This window comes from Pygocentrus nattereri, chromosome 18 (genome assembly GCF_015220715.1).
Source record: "Pygocentrus nattereri isolate fPygNat1 chromosome 18, fPygNat1.pri, whole genome shotgun sequence".
In the NCBI taxonomy this organism is placed as follows: domain Eukaryota; kingdom Metazoa; phylum Chordata; class Actinopteri; order Characiformes; family Serrasalmidae; genus Pygocentrus; species Pygocentrus nattereri.
The window spans coordinates 452789-472500 of NC_051228.1; the positions used below are offsets into that span (position 1 = coordinate 452789).

The following is a 19712-nucleotide window of genomic DNA, read 5'->3' on the forward strand; positions in this document are numbered from 1 at the left end:
CCAAGGATGCTGCAGTTTCTCACCCGTTTTCAGGCAAGCCCCGCCCACATACGCTGATTGGCTGAGTGTCGTGCCTCACCTGAGCTGGGATAGGCTTGCTGGTATGAACTATTAGCCAATCCCAGCGCAGGTGGACGGGGCTTGCCCGAAAACGGGTGGGAAATAAAAATGACGCCACTGCTCTGCGATACGAAGATCTAGCCAATCAGAAAAGGAGTAAAGGCGTTTCTATTTTTTATCAAATGTAACGTTTATTATTTCCAAACAAACAGCAGCGCATTTAATCACAACCTTGTCTTCTTTCATTTGATTTATTTTTAGAGTAACGTGCGCGTATAATGAGCATTTCTGTCTGTACCTGCGCCAAAATAGCGCTGCTACCTGAATGAAGTGTTTTAGGACGCGTGACGTCACTCGGCAGCACCTCCATCAGCTCGTCTGCGCTGTTAAAGGGCCATTGTCATGTTTTGCTGTAGATAAAAGAGTTTAATATATTATAGTTGTTAAAGTTTATAAGCATATTGTTCACGCCGACCGTATATGGAAGCTAAGCTGCCCGATTTGAGCTCGTCTTTGTATTTTGCTTTTGTGATGTCACATTTATAGATATCTGCCTATTCAGCTCACAGCAGTTTGGCTTAAACAACACAACCTACAAACAGTGCAAGTTTGGAGTACTTCAAACGACTTCACTGCATATTGATTGAGAGATAAAATTAAAGAAAGCAGAAGTATTGATTCCAAAGGCCTGGTATCCTACACGTTTGGTTTTCTGTGATATGAGCCCTTTAATGAACTGGCATGAAGTCTAAATAATAAACACTAGTAAACAGTAGAAACCAGCTCCAGTAAACACGTCTGCTGAGGCCTGAAAGTCACGTGTCTAACCTGAGCCTGACCTGTATGTGATGATGAGTGAAGGGTATGATAGAAGGGCAAAATAGTCCCCAAAGAAAACTCATTATTCCAGATTTTCCACTATTTTCCATCATCAGCATTCCATATAAGCTCAGAAGACTCGTGTAGGTTCTCTGGTGGTTCTGGATGGTAAATAAAGTGTCTATATCTGTGTTGTAATCATGGCGACGCCTGGTTCCCATCACCACCACTGTAAAGACGTCTGAACCACTTCACACCAAACCGCTTTGAATTGCTCTGTTTACACCACAACAATGGAATTATGCAAAAAAAATAGGAGGACCTCTCCTTTAACAATGTTCACAAACTAAATCAAACTTTTTATTGGACACCGTGAGGGGAAATGGGGTTTTCTGTGATATGGGCCTTTTAAACGAGTAAGGAAAAGCAGTCCTGGGTTAGTCCGTGTCTAATCCGCACGCCGACTAAGTCCAGAGCGAGCTCAGCTCTGAGCACGAATACAATCCTCTTACAAACACACAGAGCAGGAGAACACAGAGTTCAGCAGGCTGTAATCTATTCAGCTAGCACTGAGATCACAACCACACCTCACCCTCAGATCACTGGGGGAGCAGGGGGTCTTCAGAGCCCGCGCGGGGCTCCGGGACGGCCTAATCATCAAATCAAATCAAATCAAATTTATTTATATAGCGCTTTTTACAACTGATGTTGTCACAAAGCAGCTTTACAAAAATGGGAATCACAGCACAGAGAATCAGACAAAACACTGAACATAATATTTCTAATGATTTCTGTACAGCAAGCAAACACGTAGCTGTGCTTCTCTGGGTAGATTCATCTGATTTGCCCTCCTATTGGTTAGGACTTCAGGAGCTGGACTGGGTCTATAACTGACCAGCGCCTTCAGACTTTTCTAGAAGTGCCAACAGCAGGGGGCGCTAATCTGCTTCAGTCCCACTGCTAATACAGACAGAGCCTTTTGCCTGTTACTCACTACCGCCTCCTCATTTCTGCATATCACAGCAGACCCAAGGCCTTACAGGTTAGATCACCCAATTTAATGTACAACAGGACCAGTTTCACTAAGGCCCCTAGTGGTCTTCAAGGTCACTAGTCCTTTGGGAGGTTCTAGATATGTCACTGGCTGTGAATGTGAGCCTAAGCAGGTTCCGGTTAGTTGTTAGGAATGTAGAACAGTTGCAGCTCTGTGTCTGAACTCTTCACCCTGTAACTGCCAAAATGTTCACCGGCGTTAGCTTACTGCTAACATACTATTAGAAATCCTATAGGGGTGCTAACAGAAATTAGCATGATTGTAAAAGTGGGTTTTTCTTGTTTTTGTTTGTTTTTTTTTTTTTTACAGAAATTTAAGTTTTCATGCCTGACACACTGTTCTACTATAGATTTGTGAAGATTTTGGTCTAAAACATATTTTTGAATTGATTTTAAAACATTTTGAATAGAGTTGAAGTTCTCTAAACTCTCATAAAACAGCGTCTCAGCCATCAGGCAGTGAATTCAGAACCAGTTCATGTAGGAACTTTCTGTAGGAGCTTTTAGAGGGACGTCTGGTTCCCATCACCACCACTGTGAGGAGCTTTTAGAGGGGGACGTCTGGTTCCCATCACCACCACTGTGAGGAGCTTTTAGAGGGGGACGTCTGGTTCCCATCACCACCACTGTGAGGAGCTTTTAGAGGGGGACGTCTGGTTCCCATCACCACCACTGTGAGGAGCTTTTAGAGGGGGACGTCTGGTTCCTATCACCACCACTGTGAGGAGCTTTTAGAGGGACGTCTGGTTCCCATCACCACCACTGTGAGGAGCTTTTAGAGGGGGACGTCTGGTTCCTATCACCACCACTGTGAGGAGCTTTTAGAGGGGGACGTCTGGTTCCCATCACCACCACTGTGAGGAACTTTTAGAGGGGGACGTCTGGTTCCCATCACCACCACTGTGAGGAGCTTTTAGAGGGGGACGTCTGGTTCCCATCACCACCACTGTGGGCAGCTCTGACTCAGCCCTGACTCTGGTCAGGTTATCTAGAACAGAGAACCACTCTGATCCACTCTGTTTACATCTTTACCACTTAATTATAAATACCTTAATAACCATCTTATTTAAATCATGGTATATATGTTTATTTATTGTGTTTCTGCTGTATTAAAGCGCTTGTACGCTGCTGTACACACTGCAGCTTTAAGATGAACACAGTTTGTTTGTCTCATATTGTATCACAGACATACAGATTGTGTTATATCTTGTATCTTTTGATCACTTTAATCTGTGTATAAAGGAAACTTTGTTGAGATCTGAAGATAAGTTTAGCGTGAATGTTGCAGGTGTTTAACCGCAGTGGTCAGAAAAGGTCAGTATGGTATGCAGATCCAGATTAAAGTGATTCTCTAAAGGCCAGGAACTCAGTGTAGTCCACTTAAAGAGTTTCAGGAAACCAGTCCTGCTGTACCTTCTCTAATTTAATTTGGCTAGACTAATTAGTTTAACACGAATAAATTAATCAGATCTATCCACACGATTAAAGAGGCCATAATAATTTATAATCATTTAACACACCTGTAATTTTCCTTTTATAACTCTTTTAATATAATATAAATCTTTCTCTCATTCACTGAAAATAACAGTGGACTGATTTCACTGGAACCTGTGAAATACACGACATTATCACGTTTTACCTCTCACTTTTCTTGGTTATGGCAGTAATTGTGCGGTGGTGTAGTATTTTATTAATAAGCAGATGCTTTTCTTTCATTTCTTAATCATTAATTTCATTTTCTGCACTTATTTCACCACAAAAAATAATATATCTTCAATTTAAAGTGTCTTAAGTCTGATATTTGTCATTTTGAGGGTGAAGTAGGTGTATTTAGTCTGTTTTTTTCACTTATATAATGTCATTTTATTAAATTTAATTAGAATTTGAGTGAATGAAATGAATAGCAGATTAAAGTGAAAAACTTGAATTTCTACATTAAATCACATAAATTACAGTAAAAATGCCTAAAAATCAACCAAATATTCTCACTACACTCTTTTTTGAGTGATGTTAGGCATATTTCAGATATTTAAACCATTTATTGAGCTGTTATGTTGTTTTCTTTGCCGAGTTGTGACACTGGACTTGGCACCGGTCAGTATTTTGGGTGTTTTGACTCCTGCCAGGCTATTTCAGTGAGCGCTTAGCAATAAGGGGATTAACCTAATCACACAAAGGTCCTTACAGTCGCACTGCGTACATCAATCAACACACTCTGCTGCATGTTCTCCTGCAAATAGACCTGAGGTTCTTTTACAGAACAGGAACAGCTCTTCTGCAGCTCCTAAAGTCTGGAGAACCAGGGATGAACTGTGATTATTGTCCTGAGTAAAATTCCTCAAAGGGGTTACGCGACCTGTGAGCCATTTAAACCATTTACAGTTGCCCCAAGGTCACACCTGATGCCCCAGTGCTCCCACTACAGCCCCCCCCACCTTTAAACCGGTCCGCACCATCTGTCCCTCGCAGAGTAAGTCAACCTACACAGAACAGAATGAGCTGCAAAGGACATTTATCAATCAATCAATATTAACTTCTCTACTGACAAGCTTAAGCACCTGAACATTATAGATGATACTTTTATTCATTTCAGGCCCCTTTATTAATTTGCGCCCCTCAGATTTCCTTTGACACATTTTGTTTTGGCTGAATACTGTATGGTTATTATTTACTGAGAGATGTGCATCCATATCACCCTGACACTACCTACACCCACACTACCTACACCCTGACACTATATACACCCACACTATATACACCCTGACACTACATACACCCTGACACTACATACACCCTGACACTATATACACCCTGACACTACATACACCCTGACACTATATACACCCACACTACATACACCCTGACACTATATACACCCTGACACTACATACACCCTGACACTATATACACCCTGACACTACATATACCCTGACACTACATACACCCTGACACTATATACACCCTGACACTACCTACACCCACACTACATACACCCTGACACTATATACACCCTGACACTACATACACCCTGACACTATATACACCCTGACACTACCTACACCCACACTACATACACCCTGACACTATTTACACCCTGACACTACCTACACCCTGACACTATATACACCCACACTACATACACCCTGACACTATATACACCCTGACACTACATACACCCTGACACTATATACACCCTGACACTACATATACCCTGACACTACATACACCCTGACACTATATACACCCTGACACTACCTACACCCACACTACATACACCCTGACACTATATACACCCTGACACTACATACACCCTGACACTATATACACCCACACTACATACACCCTGACACTATATACACCCACACTACATACACCCTGACACTACATACACCCTGACACTACATACACCCTGACACTATATACACCCACACTATATACACCCTGACACTACATATACCCTGACACTACATACACCCTGACACTATATACACCCACACTACATACACCCTGACACTACATATACCCTGACACTACATACACCCTGACACTATATACACCCACACTACATACACCCTGACACTACATATACCCTGACACTACATACACCCTGACACTACATACACCCACACTACATACACCCTGACACTATATACACCCACACTACATAAACCCTGACACTATATACACCCACACTACATACACCCTGACACTATATACACCCACACTACATACACCCTGACACTATATACACCCACACTACATACAGCCTGACACTATATACACCCACACTACATACACCCTGACACTATATACACCCACACTACATACACCCTGACACTACATACACCCTGACACTATATACACCCTGACACTACATACATCCACACTACATACACCCTGACACTATATACACCCTGACACTACCTACACCCACACTACATACACCCTGGCACTACATACACCCACACTACGTACACTGACACTATATACACCCACACTACATACACCCTGACACTATATACACCCTGACACTACATACACCCTGACACTACCTACACTCACACTACATACACCCACACTACATACACCCTGACACTACATACACCCACACTACGTACACTGACACTACATACACCCACACTACGTACACTGACACTACATACACCGACACTACACACAGACTCACACACCAGTACAGTTATTACACAACAGTCACATAGTGAGACCATAATGTGGGTTCCTCTCTCTCTCTCTCTGTCTCTCTGCATTTTTGATTATTCTGTAATAATTTAAAGTATCTTCTTCTTCTTCTTTTGGCTGCTCCCTTTAGGGGTCGCCACAGCGGATCATCTAATAATTTAAAGTATATTTAGTACAAATAAAGTGAATTTGTGTATACAGTGTCTCACTAAAGTGAGTGCACCCCTCACATTTCTGAAAATATGTTATTCTATCTTTTGATGGGACGTCACTGTAGAACTGAAACTCTGATATAAGTTAAAGTGGTCAGTGTGCAGCTTGTATAGCAGAGCAGATTCACTGTCCTCTGAAAAGAACAACACACAGACATTAATGTCTAAATAGCTGGCAGCACAAGTGAGTCCACCTCACAGTGGACGTGTCCAGATTGTGCCCAGTTGTGTCGTCGTCCCTCCCTGGTGTCATGTGACTCGTTAGAGTTACAGGGTTCCAGGTGTGAACGGGGAGCAGGGCTGTTAAATTTGGTGTTTTGGGTGCAATTCACTGACCACTGGATAATCAACATGGAACCTCATGGTAAAGAATCTCTGAGGATGTGAGGAATAACACCCTGAAACTGAGCTGTAGCACAGTGGCAAAGGTCATACAGCGGTTTTCCAGGACAGGTTCCACTCGGAACAGGCCTCACCAGGGTCGACCAAAGAAGTTGAGTTCACGTGTTCAGCGTCATATACAGAGGTTGGCTTCAAACATAGACGCCTGAGTGCTGCCAGCATTGCTGCAGAGGTTGAAGAAGTGGGAGGTCAGTCTGTCAGTGCTCAGACCATACGCTGCACAATGCATCAACTCGGTCTGCATGGCCGTCATCCCAGAAGGAAGCCTCTTCTGAAGCTGACGCACAAGAAAGCCTGGAAACAGTTTGCTGAAGACGAGCAGTCCAAGAACATGGATTACTGGAACCAGGTCCTGTGGTCTGAGGACACCAAGATAAACTTGTTTGACTCTTGCCTTCAATTAAGCATGGTAGTGGTAGAATCATGGTCTGGAGCTTCATGAGCGCTGCCGACACTCGGGAACTGCGGTTAATTGAGGGAATCATGAATTCCATGCCCAAGAGGGTTCAGGCAGTGCTAGATAATAATGGTGGTCACACAAAATATTGACACATTGAGCACAATCTTGACACGTCCACTGTGAGGTGGACTCACTTGTGCTGCCAGCTGTTTAGACATTAATGTCTGTGTGTTGTTCTTTTCAGAGGACAGTAAATCTGCACTGCTATACAAGCTGCACACTGACCACTTTAACTTATATCAGAGTTTCATTTCTACAGGGTGAGTCAAAAGTCACAGGACATGTTACATTTTATTTTATACTTTATTATCGACTTTTATCTCTGGGGTCATCTCAAACAAATGGTGTATGCTGAGAAAATTGGCAACAAACACCACCTTCAGCACTGCATCGTGGAGGCTTGTGACAGCATTTCTCCAGAGATTCTCATGCAGGTTCATAATGATTGGATCCTGCACCTTCAGCTCTGTGTTCAGCACCAGGGACGGCACAGTGAACACGTCAAATAGCTGCATCACAGGCAACGTTCCCAGTTGTTGTTGCAACTTTCTGTGTTGATAACTGAACCAAAAGAGAGATTGCAAATCTGATTGCAGCAATCAGTTTCTGAGACGATTCCGGTCATTTTGGATCTGTTACATGACCACCTTCCTTTTGGAAAAACTTGCCCCAGATCTGATATGGCAGCTTTCAAGATGGCGGACATAGCCTAAAAGACAGGCCCCCTCACCCATTACTCACTGGGGTACTCAGATCTGTCAGTTTCCCTTTCGTTTCTGAAATAAAACGGTGACTCACCCTGTATAATATTTGCAGAAATGTGAGGGGTGTACTCACTTTTGTGTGTATGTGTGTGTGTGTGTGTGTGTGTGTGTGTGTATCATCGCCATCCAAAGAAAAAGTTACTCCAAAAGAGTACAGGGCAAAAACATTCTGTACTTTCAATGTAAGTTAATATAAAGAGATTTTTTTTCCAAACAGTTGTGGAGCGTTTCTATTGGTCCATTCATCATGAGAGTTTAGACAGTGTAAAGGATGGCTGCGGTGTTCAAATGAAGAAAAAGTAAAAATCTAAAACAAATGAAGATACATGTTGAAACAAAAAATTGTGTCTCAAAAAATGGTAACTTTCAAGGAGAAGGAAAAAACATTCACAATTTTCATTGTAAGCAAATATAACAAGATTTTATTCAAAGTCACTGTCGATGATTTTTTTTGTCCATTTGTCGAAAAATTTGGAAACAACATAAAAAAGTGGTGCCATTTTTTCAAATGATGTAAAAATAAGGGAAAAGCAGCAAATATTTGAAGACACAAGGTGTATTATTACATTATATGATTTTACACCATAACAGGTTTTAGAATAAGGAGAAGTGATGTCGCCAGGTTTCAGTATTACTGCCCATCTACTAGATCACTGAGGGCAGCCAAGGCCAAAGGAGGCTGAGAGATAGAAAAAAGACTCGAGCTTCAGACTTACTGGGATTAGCCGCTGGTCACTGGGCTTTCAGTCCATCTGCCCAGAGAGAGAAGCTTTGCTTATGAAACAGAGGAACAGAGCAGAACCGGCTAGAGCAGCGAATACAGACAATCCAAACACATCAGAGAATCTAACTAATGAAACACGTCACTGTGATGACCGAATCACTGAGCTTTTACGCTGTGAGAACCTCATAATGAACAGAACAGAACAGAACAGAACAGAACAGAACAGAACAGAGTGGCCTGGTCTGAAGCGGCACTAACAGCGGTTCAGAGCGCCGTGTCCTTCACCGTTACGCCGTTTGGAGGTGTATGTTTCTGCGTGTGTAACGCTGGTGATGGAGGCTGCAGGTGTTCTGTAACAGCTCCATGTGTGAGTGTTAGCTGTGTGCGCTAAGCTGCAGGCTAAGTGCATTAAGGGTTATGTTTAGGAGTTTTCCCATGTGTCTGGCTGCAAATCCCATGTTTAGTAGCTCGTAACAGTCTGGAGAAAAGGGCAACCCTGACATCACTCGGCCTTCCTCACTGCACGTGAAGAACGACCGTCGTCTAAAATACAGCGCATCCTAAAACACAGACACGCCGTTTACACAGCAGCTCAGCAAACCGAGCGCTTCACTGCGCATCACTGGGCTTAAACATGTACTCAGTAATACAGCAGTGTCATGTTACCATGGCCAGCATGGTTTCACCACCGCCGCTCATGCTTACGCCACCTACAGCAAGAAACAGCCCCTCTCTTCACTCTCAGCTGCTGGAACGACTTTTTTGGCAGAAGAAAACGTCACCATTAAAAGAACGTTCAGGACTTTGTCGCCACGCTTTTTATTTTACTCTGCAGAACCGTACACAACCAGTCATCATTTAGCGGCCGGCCTAAGCCCAGTCCTCATTTAGTGGCTGGCCTAAGCCCAGTCCTCATTTAGTGGCTGGCCTAAGCCCAGTCATCATTTAGCGGCCGGCCTAAGCCCAGTCCTCATTTAGTGGCTGGCCTAAGCCCAGTCCTCATTTAGTGGCTGGCCTAAGCCCAGTCATCATTTAGCGGCCGGCCTAAGGCCAGTCATCATTTAGCGGCCGGCCTAAGGCCAGTCATCATTTAGCGGCCGGCCTAAGCCCAGTCATCATTTAGCGGCCGGCCTAAGGCCAGTCATCATTTAGCGGCCGGCCTAAGGCCAGTCATCATTTAGCGGCCGGCCTAAGCCCAGTCATCATTAAGCGGCCGGCCTAAGCCCAGTCATCATTTAGCGGCCGGCCTAAGCCCAGGCATCATTTAGCGGCCGGCCTAAGCCCAGTCATCATTTAGCGGCCGGCCTAAGCCCAGGCATCATTTAGCGGCCGGCCTAAGCCCAGTCCTCATTTAGTGGCTGGCCTAAGCCCAGTCATCATTTAGCGGCTGGCCTAAGCCCAGTCATCATTTAGCAGCCGGCCTAAGGCCAGTCATCATTTAGCGGCCGGCCTAAGGCCAGTCATCATTTAGCGGCCGGCCTAAGGCCAGTCATCATTTAGCGGCCAGCCTAAGCCCAGTCATCATTTAGCGGTCGGCCTAAGCCCAGGCATCATTTAGCGGCTGGCCTAAGCCCAGTCATCATTTAGCGGCTGGCCTAAGCCCAGTCATCATTTAGCGGTCGGCCTAAGCCCAGGCATTATTTAGCGGCTGGCCTAAGCCCAGTCATCATTTAGCGGTCGGCCTAAGCCCAGGCATTATTTAGCGGCTGGCCTAAGCCCAGTGAACACCACCAGTTATCATTAGCTAGCTATTAACTACTGCAGTTCTAAATGAGCTAACAGTAGATTCCTCTTTAGCTTCAGTGGCTGTTTTGCACGCAGGGTGTTTAAAGATTCTAACGCTATTAAACGCTTTTGACCAGCAGGGAGGCCAGTTAATCACAACAACTGAACACCCACTGTGACCAAACCGCCGCCGCGCAGAGTGAAGATGCCCACTATGACACCCTCAGACCCAGGGTGTAAAAATAAAGCCGTGTTAAGTCCTATTTCTGAAGGTCTGTCCTGACGAGATTAGAGTTATTCTGCGTACTGGTCATCTCTGACCAGTGTTTACTTCAGCCTGATCGCTCTCAGAAGGAAAGTCCAGTTAGTGGTGAATTTATTCTGGGAGGGTTAATCTCACTGGGCTAAAGCTGACGTGTGGTAACAGAGCAGGAACACTCACCGCCAATCACTGTTTACCTATCACAGATTTATTGATCAATAATGAAAGATGAACAGAATTAGCACAAACTGATTAATATTCGCTGCTGATCTGAGTTTGAAGCCGGAGTGAATGAGGATAAACTCCGTCCACCTTCTGTAAAACCTTTGCGCTAAAACGTCGCTTTTATTTATAACAGGTTGTGGACGTAAATAGCCGGTCAGTAATTGGTTAAGTGGATTGGACGAGAGGCAGCGCACTCTAAAAGAAGGCGGGTAAAGCCTGTGGGGGCAGCGGGGGTCCACTATAAATCACAGGCTGACCTGAACAGCAGCGGATTACAGAGACCAGAGAAGTTCAGAGATTCTACCTGGAACAGGTAAGAGAGACTCTCTGAGCGCTGATTTACATTCTGAACAAAGACCGCCTTTAACGGTCCTTTAGTAATGCAGTAGATCTGTATAGAACCATGAACACTTAAAGAACCATCTGCATGCTTAAACGGTTCTCTGCATGGTGTACATCAGATTGATGGAGAATGTGCTGCATGTGGTTCTAGGTTCTTTTATTGTTGCCAGGTTGACATCTTAATAGATTATCAATTAGAAATTTCCCGATTCACACATTTAAACATTTTCAGACATCAGTAGACAAGGAGAGAGGAGGAGAGAGTGGAGAGAGGAGGAGAGCGGTGGAGAGAGGAGGAGAGAGGAGGAGAAAGGAGGAGAGAAGAGGAGAAAGGAGGAGAGAGGTGGAGAGAGGAGGAGAGAGGAAGAGAGGTGGAGAGAGAAGGAGAGAGGTGGAGATAAGCGGAGAGAGGAGCAGAGAGATGGAGAAAGGAGCAGAGAGGTGGCGAGAGGTGGAGAGACAAGGAGAAAGGTGGAGATAAGTGGAGAGAGGAAGAGAGGTGGAGAGAGGAAGAGAGGTGGAGAGAGGAGCAGAGAGGTGGAGAGAGAAGGAGAGAGGTGAAGATAAGTGGAGAGAGGAGGAGAGAGATGGAGAGAGGAGCAGAGAGGTGGAGAGAGGAGCAGAGAGATGGAGAGAGGAGCAGAGAGGTGGCGAGAGGTGGAGAGAGAAGGAGAAAGGTGGAGATAAGTGGAGAGGAGAAGAGAGGTGGAGAGAGGAAGAGAGGTGGTGAGAGGTGGAGAGAGGAGCAGAGAGATGGAGAGTGTGTGTGTGTGTGTGTGTGTGTGTGTGAGTGAGGGTGTGTGTGAGTGTGTGTGTGTGTGTGTGAGTGTGTGTGTGTGTGTGTGTGTGTGTGTGAGTGAGGGTGTGTGTGTGTGTGTGAGTGTGTGTGTGTGTGTGTGTGTGTGAGTGTGTAAGTGTTACTACGTACTAAACCACGTAATGTATCAGCAAACAGTGAGTACACTGAGAGGACTGTGTTCCAGTTCTCTGTGAACGATGGTCTGAGTTTAGTATACACAGCTTCATAACACTGTTCCTCTGTCTGTTCTTCTGTCTGTTCCTGTCTGTTATTCTGTCTGTTCCTGTCTGTTATTCTGTCTGGTCCTCAGTGTGTTCTTCTGTCTTTTCTTCTGTCTGTTCCTCTGTCTGTTGTTCTGTCTGTTCCTCTATCTGTTCTTCTGTCTGTTCCTCTGTCTGTTATTCTGTCTGTTCTGTCTGTTCCTCTGTCTGTTATTCTGTCTGTTCCTCTGTCTGTTCTCCCTGTTCCTCTGTCTGTTCTTCTGTCTGTTCCTCTGCCTGTTCCTCTGTCTGTTCTTTTGTCTGTTCCTCTGTCTGTTTTGCCTGTTCCTCTGTCTGTTCTTCTGTCTGTTCTTCTGTCTGTTCTGCCTGTTCCTCTGTCTGTTCTGCCTGTTCCTCTGCCTGTTCTTCTCTCTGTTGTTCTGTCTGTTCTTCTGCCTGTTCCTCTGTCTGTTCTTCTGTCTGTTCCTCTGCCTGTTCATCTGCCTGTTCCTCTGTCTGTTCCTCTGCCTGTTCCTCTGTCTGTTCCTCTGTCTTTTCTGCCTGTTCCTCTGCCTGTTCCTCTGCCTGTTCCTCTGTCTGTTCTTCTGTCTGTTCCTCTGTCTGTTCCTCTGTCTGTTCTTCTGTCTGTTCCTCTGTCTGTTCTTCTGCCTGTTCCTCTGTCTGTTCTTCTGTCTGTTCCTCTGTCTGTTCCTCTGTCTGTTCTTCTGTCTGTTCCTCTGTCTGTTCTTCTGTCTGTTCCTCTGTCTGTTCTGTCTGTCATTCTGTCTGTTTTCCTGTCCATTCTTCTGTCTGATCTGAAAGTTGTGATTATTATGAGGCTCATTATGATGCTGTGTTCTGTTCGCCGTCAGTGCTGCGAGTGTCTCTGTGTGTATGTACAGGCAGTGTGTGTGTAGGCTGTACACACAGAGCTCAGAGTGGGAGCAGGAGCTGAATGTGCTGTTAGTGCTGTTAGTGGTGTTAGCGTGGAGGATTTCAGCCCGCCAGATTAGCTCTGAGAGTAAAATAAGAACCTGCTGTAATCTCATTACGCCAGATTTACTCCTGTCTCACAGATATCTGGGAGCTTTCACCTCCTCGGCCACTGACAGGTCATCATGAGTCTCGTGTTGATCACATTTTAACTCCGTCTGTTCTGTCTGTTCCTCTGCCTGTTCTGCCTGTTCCTCTGTCTGTTCTGCCTGTTCATCTGCCTGTTCCTCTGCCTGTTCTGTCTGTTCCTCTGTCTGTTCCTCTGCCTGTTCTTCTGCCTGTTCCTCTGTCTGTTCCTGTCTGTTCCTCTGCCTGTTCCTCTGTCTGTACCTCTGCCTGTTCCTCTGTCTGTTCCTGCCTGTTCTTCTGCCTGTTCCTCTGTCTGTTCCTCTGCCTGTTCCTCTGTCTGTTCCTGCCTGTTCTTCTGCCTGTTCCTCTGTCTGTTCCTGTCTGTTCCTCTGTCTGTACCTCTGTCTGTTCCTCTGCCTGTTCCTCTGCCTGTTCCTCTGTCTGTTCCTCTGCCTGTTCCTCTGTCTGTTCCTCTGTCTGTTCTGCCTGTTCATCTGCCTGTTCCTCTGTCTGTTCCTCTGCCTGTTCCTCTGCCTGTTCCTCTGTCTGTTCTTCTGTCTTTTCTGCCTGTTCCTCTGCCTGTTCCTCTGCCTGTTCCTCTGTCTGTCACCTCCTCGGCCACTGACAGGTCATCATGAGTCTTGTGTTGATCACATTTGAACTCTCTGTTTCTGTTTCGCAGATTAATAAACCGTCTGACTGTGAAACATGGCCAAGTAAGTGTTCACACGTCTCCTGTTCTGCTGTTTGTTTCATTCTGCACTGTGAAAATGCAAAGAGAGGTTTTCAGTTCAGGGTTATTTGGAATTTGTGCAGTTTGGAGTTGTTCGCACATTTTCATAACATTCTAGTTTAATGAACTGCATTATTAACCTAAACACAGACAGAGGAAGGTTAATTAACACCAGCACCAGCTAATGCAGCTAACTAACCAGCCAGCGCAGCTAAACAGCCAGATAATGCAGCTTACTTAGCTAGATAACACAGCAAAATGGTCAGCTAAAAAGCTAACTAGGCAGCTAATGCAGCTAACTAACCAGCCAGCGCAGCTAACTAGGCAGCTAATGCAGCTAACTAGGCAGCTAATGCAGCTAACTAACCAGCCAGTGCAGCTAACTAGGCAGCTAATGCAGCTAACTAGGCAGCTAATGCAGCTAACTAGACAGCTAATGCAGCTAACTAGTCAGCTACTGCAGCTAACTAGGCAGCTAATGCAGCTAACTAACCAGCCAGCGCAGCTAAACAGCCAGATAATGCAGCTTACTTAGCTAGATAACACAGCAAAATGGTCAGCTAAAAAGCTAACTAGGCAGCTAATGCAGCTAACTAACCAGCCAGCGCAGCTAACTAGGCAGCTAATGCAGCTAACTGGCCAGCTAGCACTAATGTTTGAACAGCTGCGCGTTCCAGCCGGAGATGAGCTCCACCAGGCGCTCGCAGCGCTAGTTATTCACAAACCCGTAACACAGGGAACACATTTAATGATAAAGAACGATAAAGAAGATCATTCGACTGTCTGACTGAATGTGCTGCGTCGCGGTCGTAGAGAAATTCAGTCGCATGCAGCTCACAACTTTACAAGCTTTAATGCAGCTGGTTGCATTAAGGCTCCACGCTGTAAAGCCAGACTAAGAGCTGAAGCCTGAAGCAGGAGAGCACCTGCTGGAGCTTCTGGTCAGAGTAAACACACGACCTGTCCATTGAGAGCTGAGGATTAGAGTGACAGGGCAGGAGAGGACGTGGCTTTAATCACTCAGCTTTAACAGTGTGTGACCTTCACGACCCTCAGCTGTCCTCACACGCTCTCCGGCCTGAGATTGCGTCCTAAAGCTAAAGTCGAGGAGGCTGGCGTTCCTTGGCCGTTCCGTCACTGGAGGCTGATTCTGTAGAATGTCTTCTGGGTTCAGGACATTGTGGCAATTTTCCAGCTTACACTTACACTCCCCAGCTTAACCTGGCAGGGTGGAATTGGGTGTGTTTGAGTACAATAATCACCCAGCTGCTCTGAACCCCTGGACTCGAGTTCACCACCCCTGTTTCTAGACCTTCATCACCTACAGTCCTTCACACATACATTTACGGGCCCATATCCAACCTGTTTCTCGTATTTTTCCCGGAGCTCGTCTTCATAATTCACTTCATCAATTTCCAACCTCTCTTTATTCCCTTACCACTAAACAGCGCCTTCAAAGGTCCGACATCATAGAAAGCTAACAGTCCTCCTTTTACATAATAAAAGCATCTGATATGTAAAAGTGCTCTGTTCTGATTGGCTGAAACGCTCCTTATGACCTCAGCACAAATGGGCAGGGCTAATCTGCTGTACGATGTTTGGGCAGACATATGTAAGAGTGTATAATGTTAATTGTCTGTGAAGCTGTTCATGTTCATATCTCTGTGTTCATTATGTCACCGGTGTCTTTAAAAACCGAAAGGTGGCATCTGTCGTTTTTTCATTCCTGTTTCTTTTCCATGCAGGGTTTTCAAGAAGACCAGCGGCAGCAGCCAGGTGAGCTCAGTGACTGACGCTTTTTAATTTGATATTTCTTATGTTTACGATCTTATTTATAATGTCACGTTAATTTACAAGCTCAACTATCAACACAAATGCACTGAGTAAGCTGGGATATTGTGATAAAACTCTCTAATCCATCCGCTGCTGTAGAATGTGCTGAAATCAGTGTCCAGATAAAGATCTGAGGTTCTAACAGGAACTTTGTTATTATGTCATTATTATCTCATTATTATCTCATTATTATCTCATTATTCTTATTCTGTGTTTCTTCTGAAAATAGCAAATAAATTTGAGGCTTTGGATATAAAATCCATCAGTGACATCATTAACCCCTTTATCTGTCTGTCCGTCCATCCATCCGTCTGTCTGTCTGTCTGTCTGTCTGTCTGTCTGTCTGTCTGTCTGTCCGTCTGTCCGTCTGTGTAGCTGACTCTGCTCCTGGGGAAGAGAGATTATGTTGATCATGTGGACAAAGTGGACATTGTTGGTGAGAAACTCTCAAAAAAGCTTTCAGCTTTATAAATTAAAATTCGTCTTTTATGTATTTCTTTATTTAATGATTTAAGTAATTAACCTCTTTTTAACCCAGCTGCTCACAATAACCCCCAAACACAGATTTAAGACAGGAAGTAGAGAAAACATGATAAATTAAAATGACTGAAGGTCAAAGATGATGATACAGTTCATTACTGGTTAATTAAAAAATGAATAGTGTAACGAGGTCTAATATTTTAATGTACTTGTTATGTGTGTTACAGAGGGTGTGGTGAAGATTGACCCCTCTGAACTCGGCGACAGGAAAGGTACTTAAATTTTGCACATATTTAAAGCCCCGGGAGCCTAAATCTGTAACCATCCACAAACTCGCAACCAGGCAAAAGCTAACCAAGCAACTATAACCGAGCTATCAGACGAGCTTATCTGTTTACCTGTCCTCTGTCTGTCCATTCAAACATTCATCCATTCAGCTGACTGTGTCAGCATTCACCACTATGAGAAAGCTAACCACCAAGCGAAAGCTTGCTCATCTGTCCTGTCTGTCTGCTCATCTGTCCTGTCAGCTGGCCGTGCCATTATTCACTGAAAGCATATTATAAGAAACATAATTATTATTTCTTTTAACCAAAAACCACAAAAACAGTAATGCAGTTCCATCGTTTTAGAGTTTCTATCCTGTAGTGCTGTGCATTAACAGCGTAACCTCTACATCTATATCATATATGAATATTTGTCCTTTCCTCAGTCTGGGTGCAGCTGTGCTGCGCGTTCCGTTACGGCCGTGATGATCTGGACGTTATCGGCCTGTCCTTCAGGAAGGACATCTGGATCCATCACATCCAGCTTTATCCCGACGCCGGATACAAGCCCACCCTGACAGAAATGCACGAGACGCTGCTGAAGAAATCGGGAGAGCAGAGCTACCCCTTCACCTTCGAGGTGCGCCTGTAGTCTCACTGATCACTGGTCTACCCTGATCATATGACTTCACGTGAAATAACGAATAAAAGTTTAGATCTGGAAAAAAAGTAAACAAGCGCTAAAGTAAATACAATAATGTGTGCACTACAGTCATTAGGCTACAGCCAGCTAAAACTTAAAGGGGAATTCCACCAATTTTTCAAATTTGCCCCAGAATTCAGTGGCTGAGATCATTCAGAGCAGTTTGGTCTGAAAGGCCTCAGACATCTTTACAGTGGTGGTGATGGGAACCAGGCGTCGCCATGACTACAACACAGATATAGACACTTTATTAACCATCCAGAACCACCAGAGAACCTACACGAGTCTTCTGAACTTATATGGAATGTTGATGATGGAAAATAGTGGAAAATCTGGAATACTGAGTTTTCTTTGGGGACTATTTTGCCGCACAGCGCCCTGCATGTCTCCCTCCACCATGAATGGAGTTGAAGTTCTCTAAACTCTCATAAAACAGCGTCTCAGTCATCAGGCAGTGAATTCAGAACCAGTTCATGTAGGAACTTTCTGTGAGGAGCTTTTAGAGGGACGTCTGGTTCCCATCACCACCACTGTGGGCAGCTCTGACTCGGCAGGTTTATCTAGAACAGAGCGTTTCACACCAAACCGCTCTGTTTACATCTTGTTGGTGGAAGTCCCCTTTAATGTGACTGACTCTTTCTATTTCCCTTTGAAAATTTTTCATTTGAACTAAAACGAGCCTGAACATCATCTCACAGTGCTGAGCACATGGGTGATGGGTCACGGTGACCTGAACTAATCAGGACTTAATCACTTGTGTTTATGTTCCAGATCCCCACCAACCTGCCCTGCTCAATCACTCTCCAGCCTGGACCAGACGATAAGGGCAAGGTGAGCTCTTACACGGCCTTCAGCTTCAGCGGGTGGTAAACTGTGAGTAGTGATGGTCACTAACGGTCTGCTCTGTCCCCCTCAGCCCTGCGGAGTGGACTTTGAGGTGAAGACTTACATGGCCAAAGCAGCTGAGGATCCAGACGAGAAAATCGAGAAAAAGTGAGTGTGTGGTGTTTTCTTTCGTTACTCGGTCAGTTGGTCGGCGAGCTCTTGAATTTAAAGCGATATTTGCTACAAAGCTAATGTAGCTAATGTAGCTAACAAGTAATGGAAGCTTATACCCCACCAATTAGCATTGTTCTAACTACATGCACCAGAATGTAAAGGCTTTAAGGTGGAACAGACAATTGAAGCAGAGCTGTTCTCACACTATTTAACACAAAACCATCGCTTTAACATGGTGACGAGTGAATGACTTTCTGTCTGTCAGGGACACCGCCCGGCTCGTCATCCGCAAAATCCAGTTCGCTCCCGACAACACCGGATCTGGACAGAAGGCTGAAATCTGCAAGAGCTTCATGATGTCTGACAAACCTGTTCTCCTGGAAGCTTCTCTGGATAAAGATGTGAGGAACCTTCAGTCGTTCTATCATCATGTTGGTCATTACAACCTGAGTTGGAACATTCAGCAGATGTGATGGTGGCGACTAATTCCGTTTTTGCTTATAACAGATTTATTACCATGGAGAGGCCGTCCCTATTAAAATTAAGGTCAAGAACGACACCAACAAAGTGGTGAAGAAAATTAGAATTACTGGTGAGTCAAAACTCATAAAACAGTCCTATTAAAATCTCTAAAACTAATGACAACACAAACAGCAACTGGCCTCGAGTTGTGTTTGTCGAAATTAACATTTTCTTAGATTTACTTTTTTGAACTTTTTGGTTTGCATTTCTTTTACAGTTGACCAGACCACAGATGTGATTCTGTACTCCGCGGATAAATACACCAAGAACATTCTGACCGAAGAGTTCAAGTGAGTAAATAGATTTTTTTTTAAAACTAACTACGTGTACAAAAGACTTTATTTCTTTACATCATTTACAGTATCTGCTCTCTAAACTGTACTCAGTACTCAACTCACGCCTAACAACACCCTAGAAACCACCTGGAACACCACAGCACACTTTATATTACCTGTATTAAAGTCAAGCTGAAGCCAAAACTTTTTTCCTGTTAGTTTGTGTCCTTTGTCATATTTACAGTATAATCTAAAAGACAAGCATCACCTCCTTCTCTCACCACTGCACCTATCATGGAAAGAGAACATTTATCTAGAACAGAGAACCTCCCTGATACAAATGCACCCCAGAACAGTGGGAGGATGAGTTATGATTTCACATTCACACTGACTTTAACCTCATCTTGATCACTGAACCTGCACACTTCCAGTTTTTATACATCAGTTTTTCCACGACATCGTCCAGCAGTACAGTGGTGTAATACACTGCTAGAAGGCTTAAAATCTCAGGATTCGATTCCCACAAACCGTTTTATGATCCGTTATTCACAGCATTTACGATCGTCTCATCTGCAGCATCAGCACAGAGTAA

General features: G+C 44.5%; 1 protein-coding gene across 1 annotated transcript in view; it reads left to right on the plus strand.

The window, feature by feature from the left end:
• Positions 1–11117: 11117 nt before the first annotated feature.
• The window catches only part of arr3a (arrestin 3a, retinal (X-arrestin)), a 14273-nt gene continuing 5678 nt past the window's right edge, over positions 11118–19712 (plus strand). Inside the window, exons 1-11 of the mRNA XM_037547277.1 lie at positions 11118–11219; positions 13992–14025; positions 15788–15818; positions 16251–16311; positions 16583–16627; positions 17068–17261; positions 18096–18155; positions 18241–18317; positions 18589–18724; positions 18831–18915; positions 19063–19135. Of these exons, the coding sequence (XP_037403174.1) occupies positions 14018–14025; positions 15788–15818; positions 16251–16311; positions 16583–16627; positions 17068–17261; positions 18096–18155; positions 18241–18317; positions 18589–18724; positions 18831–18915; positions 19063–19135 (770 nt within the window). The 5' untranslated portion in view covers positions 11118–11219; positions 13992–14017. The remainder of the gene's footprint in view (positions 11220–13991; positions 14026–15787; positions 15819–16250; positions 16312–16582; positions 16628–17067; positions 17262–18095; positions 18156–18240; positions 18318–18588; positions 18725–18830; positions 18916–19062; positions 19136–19712) is intronic.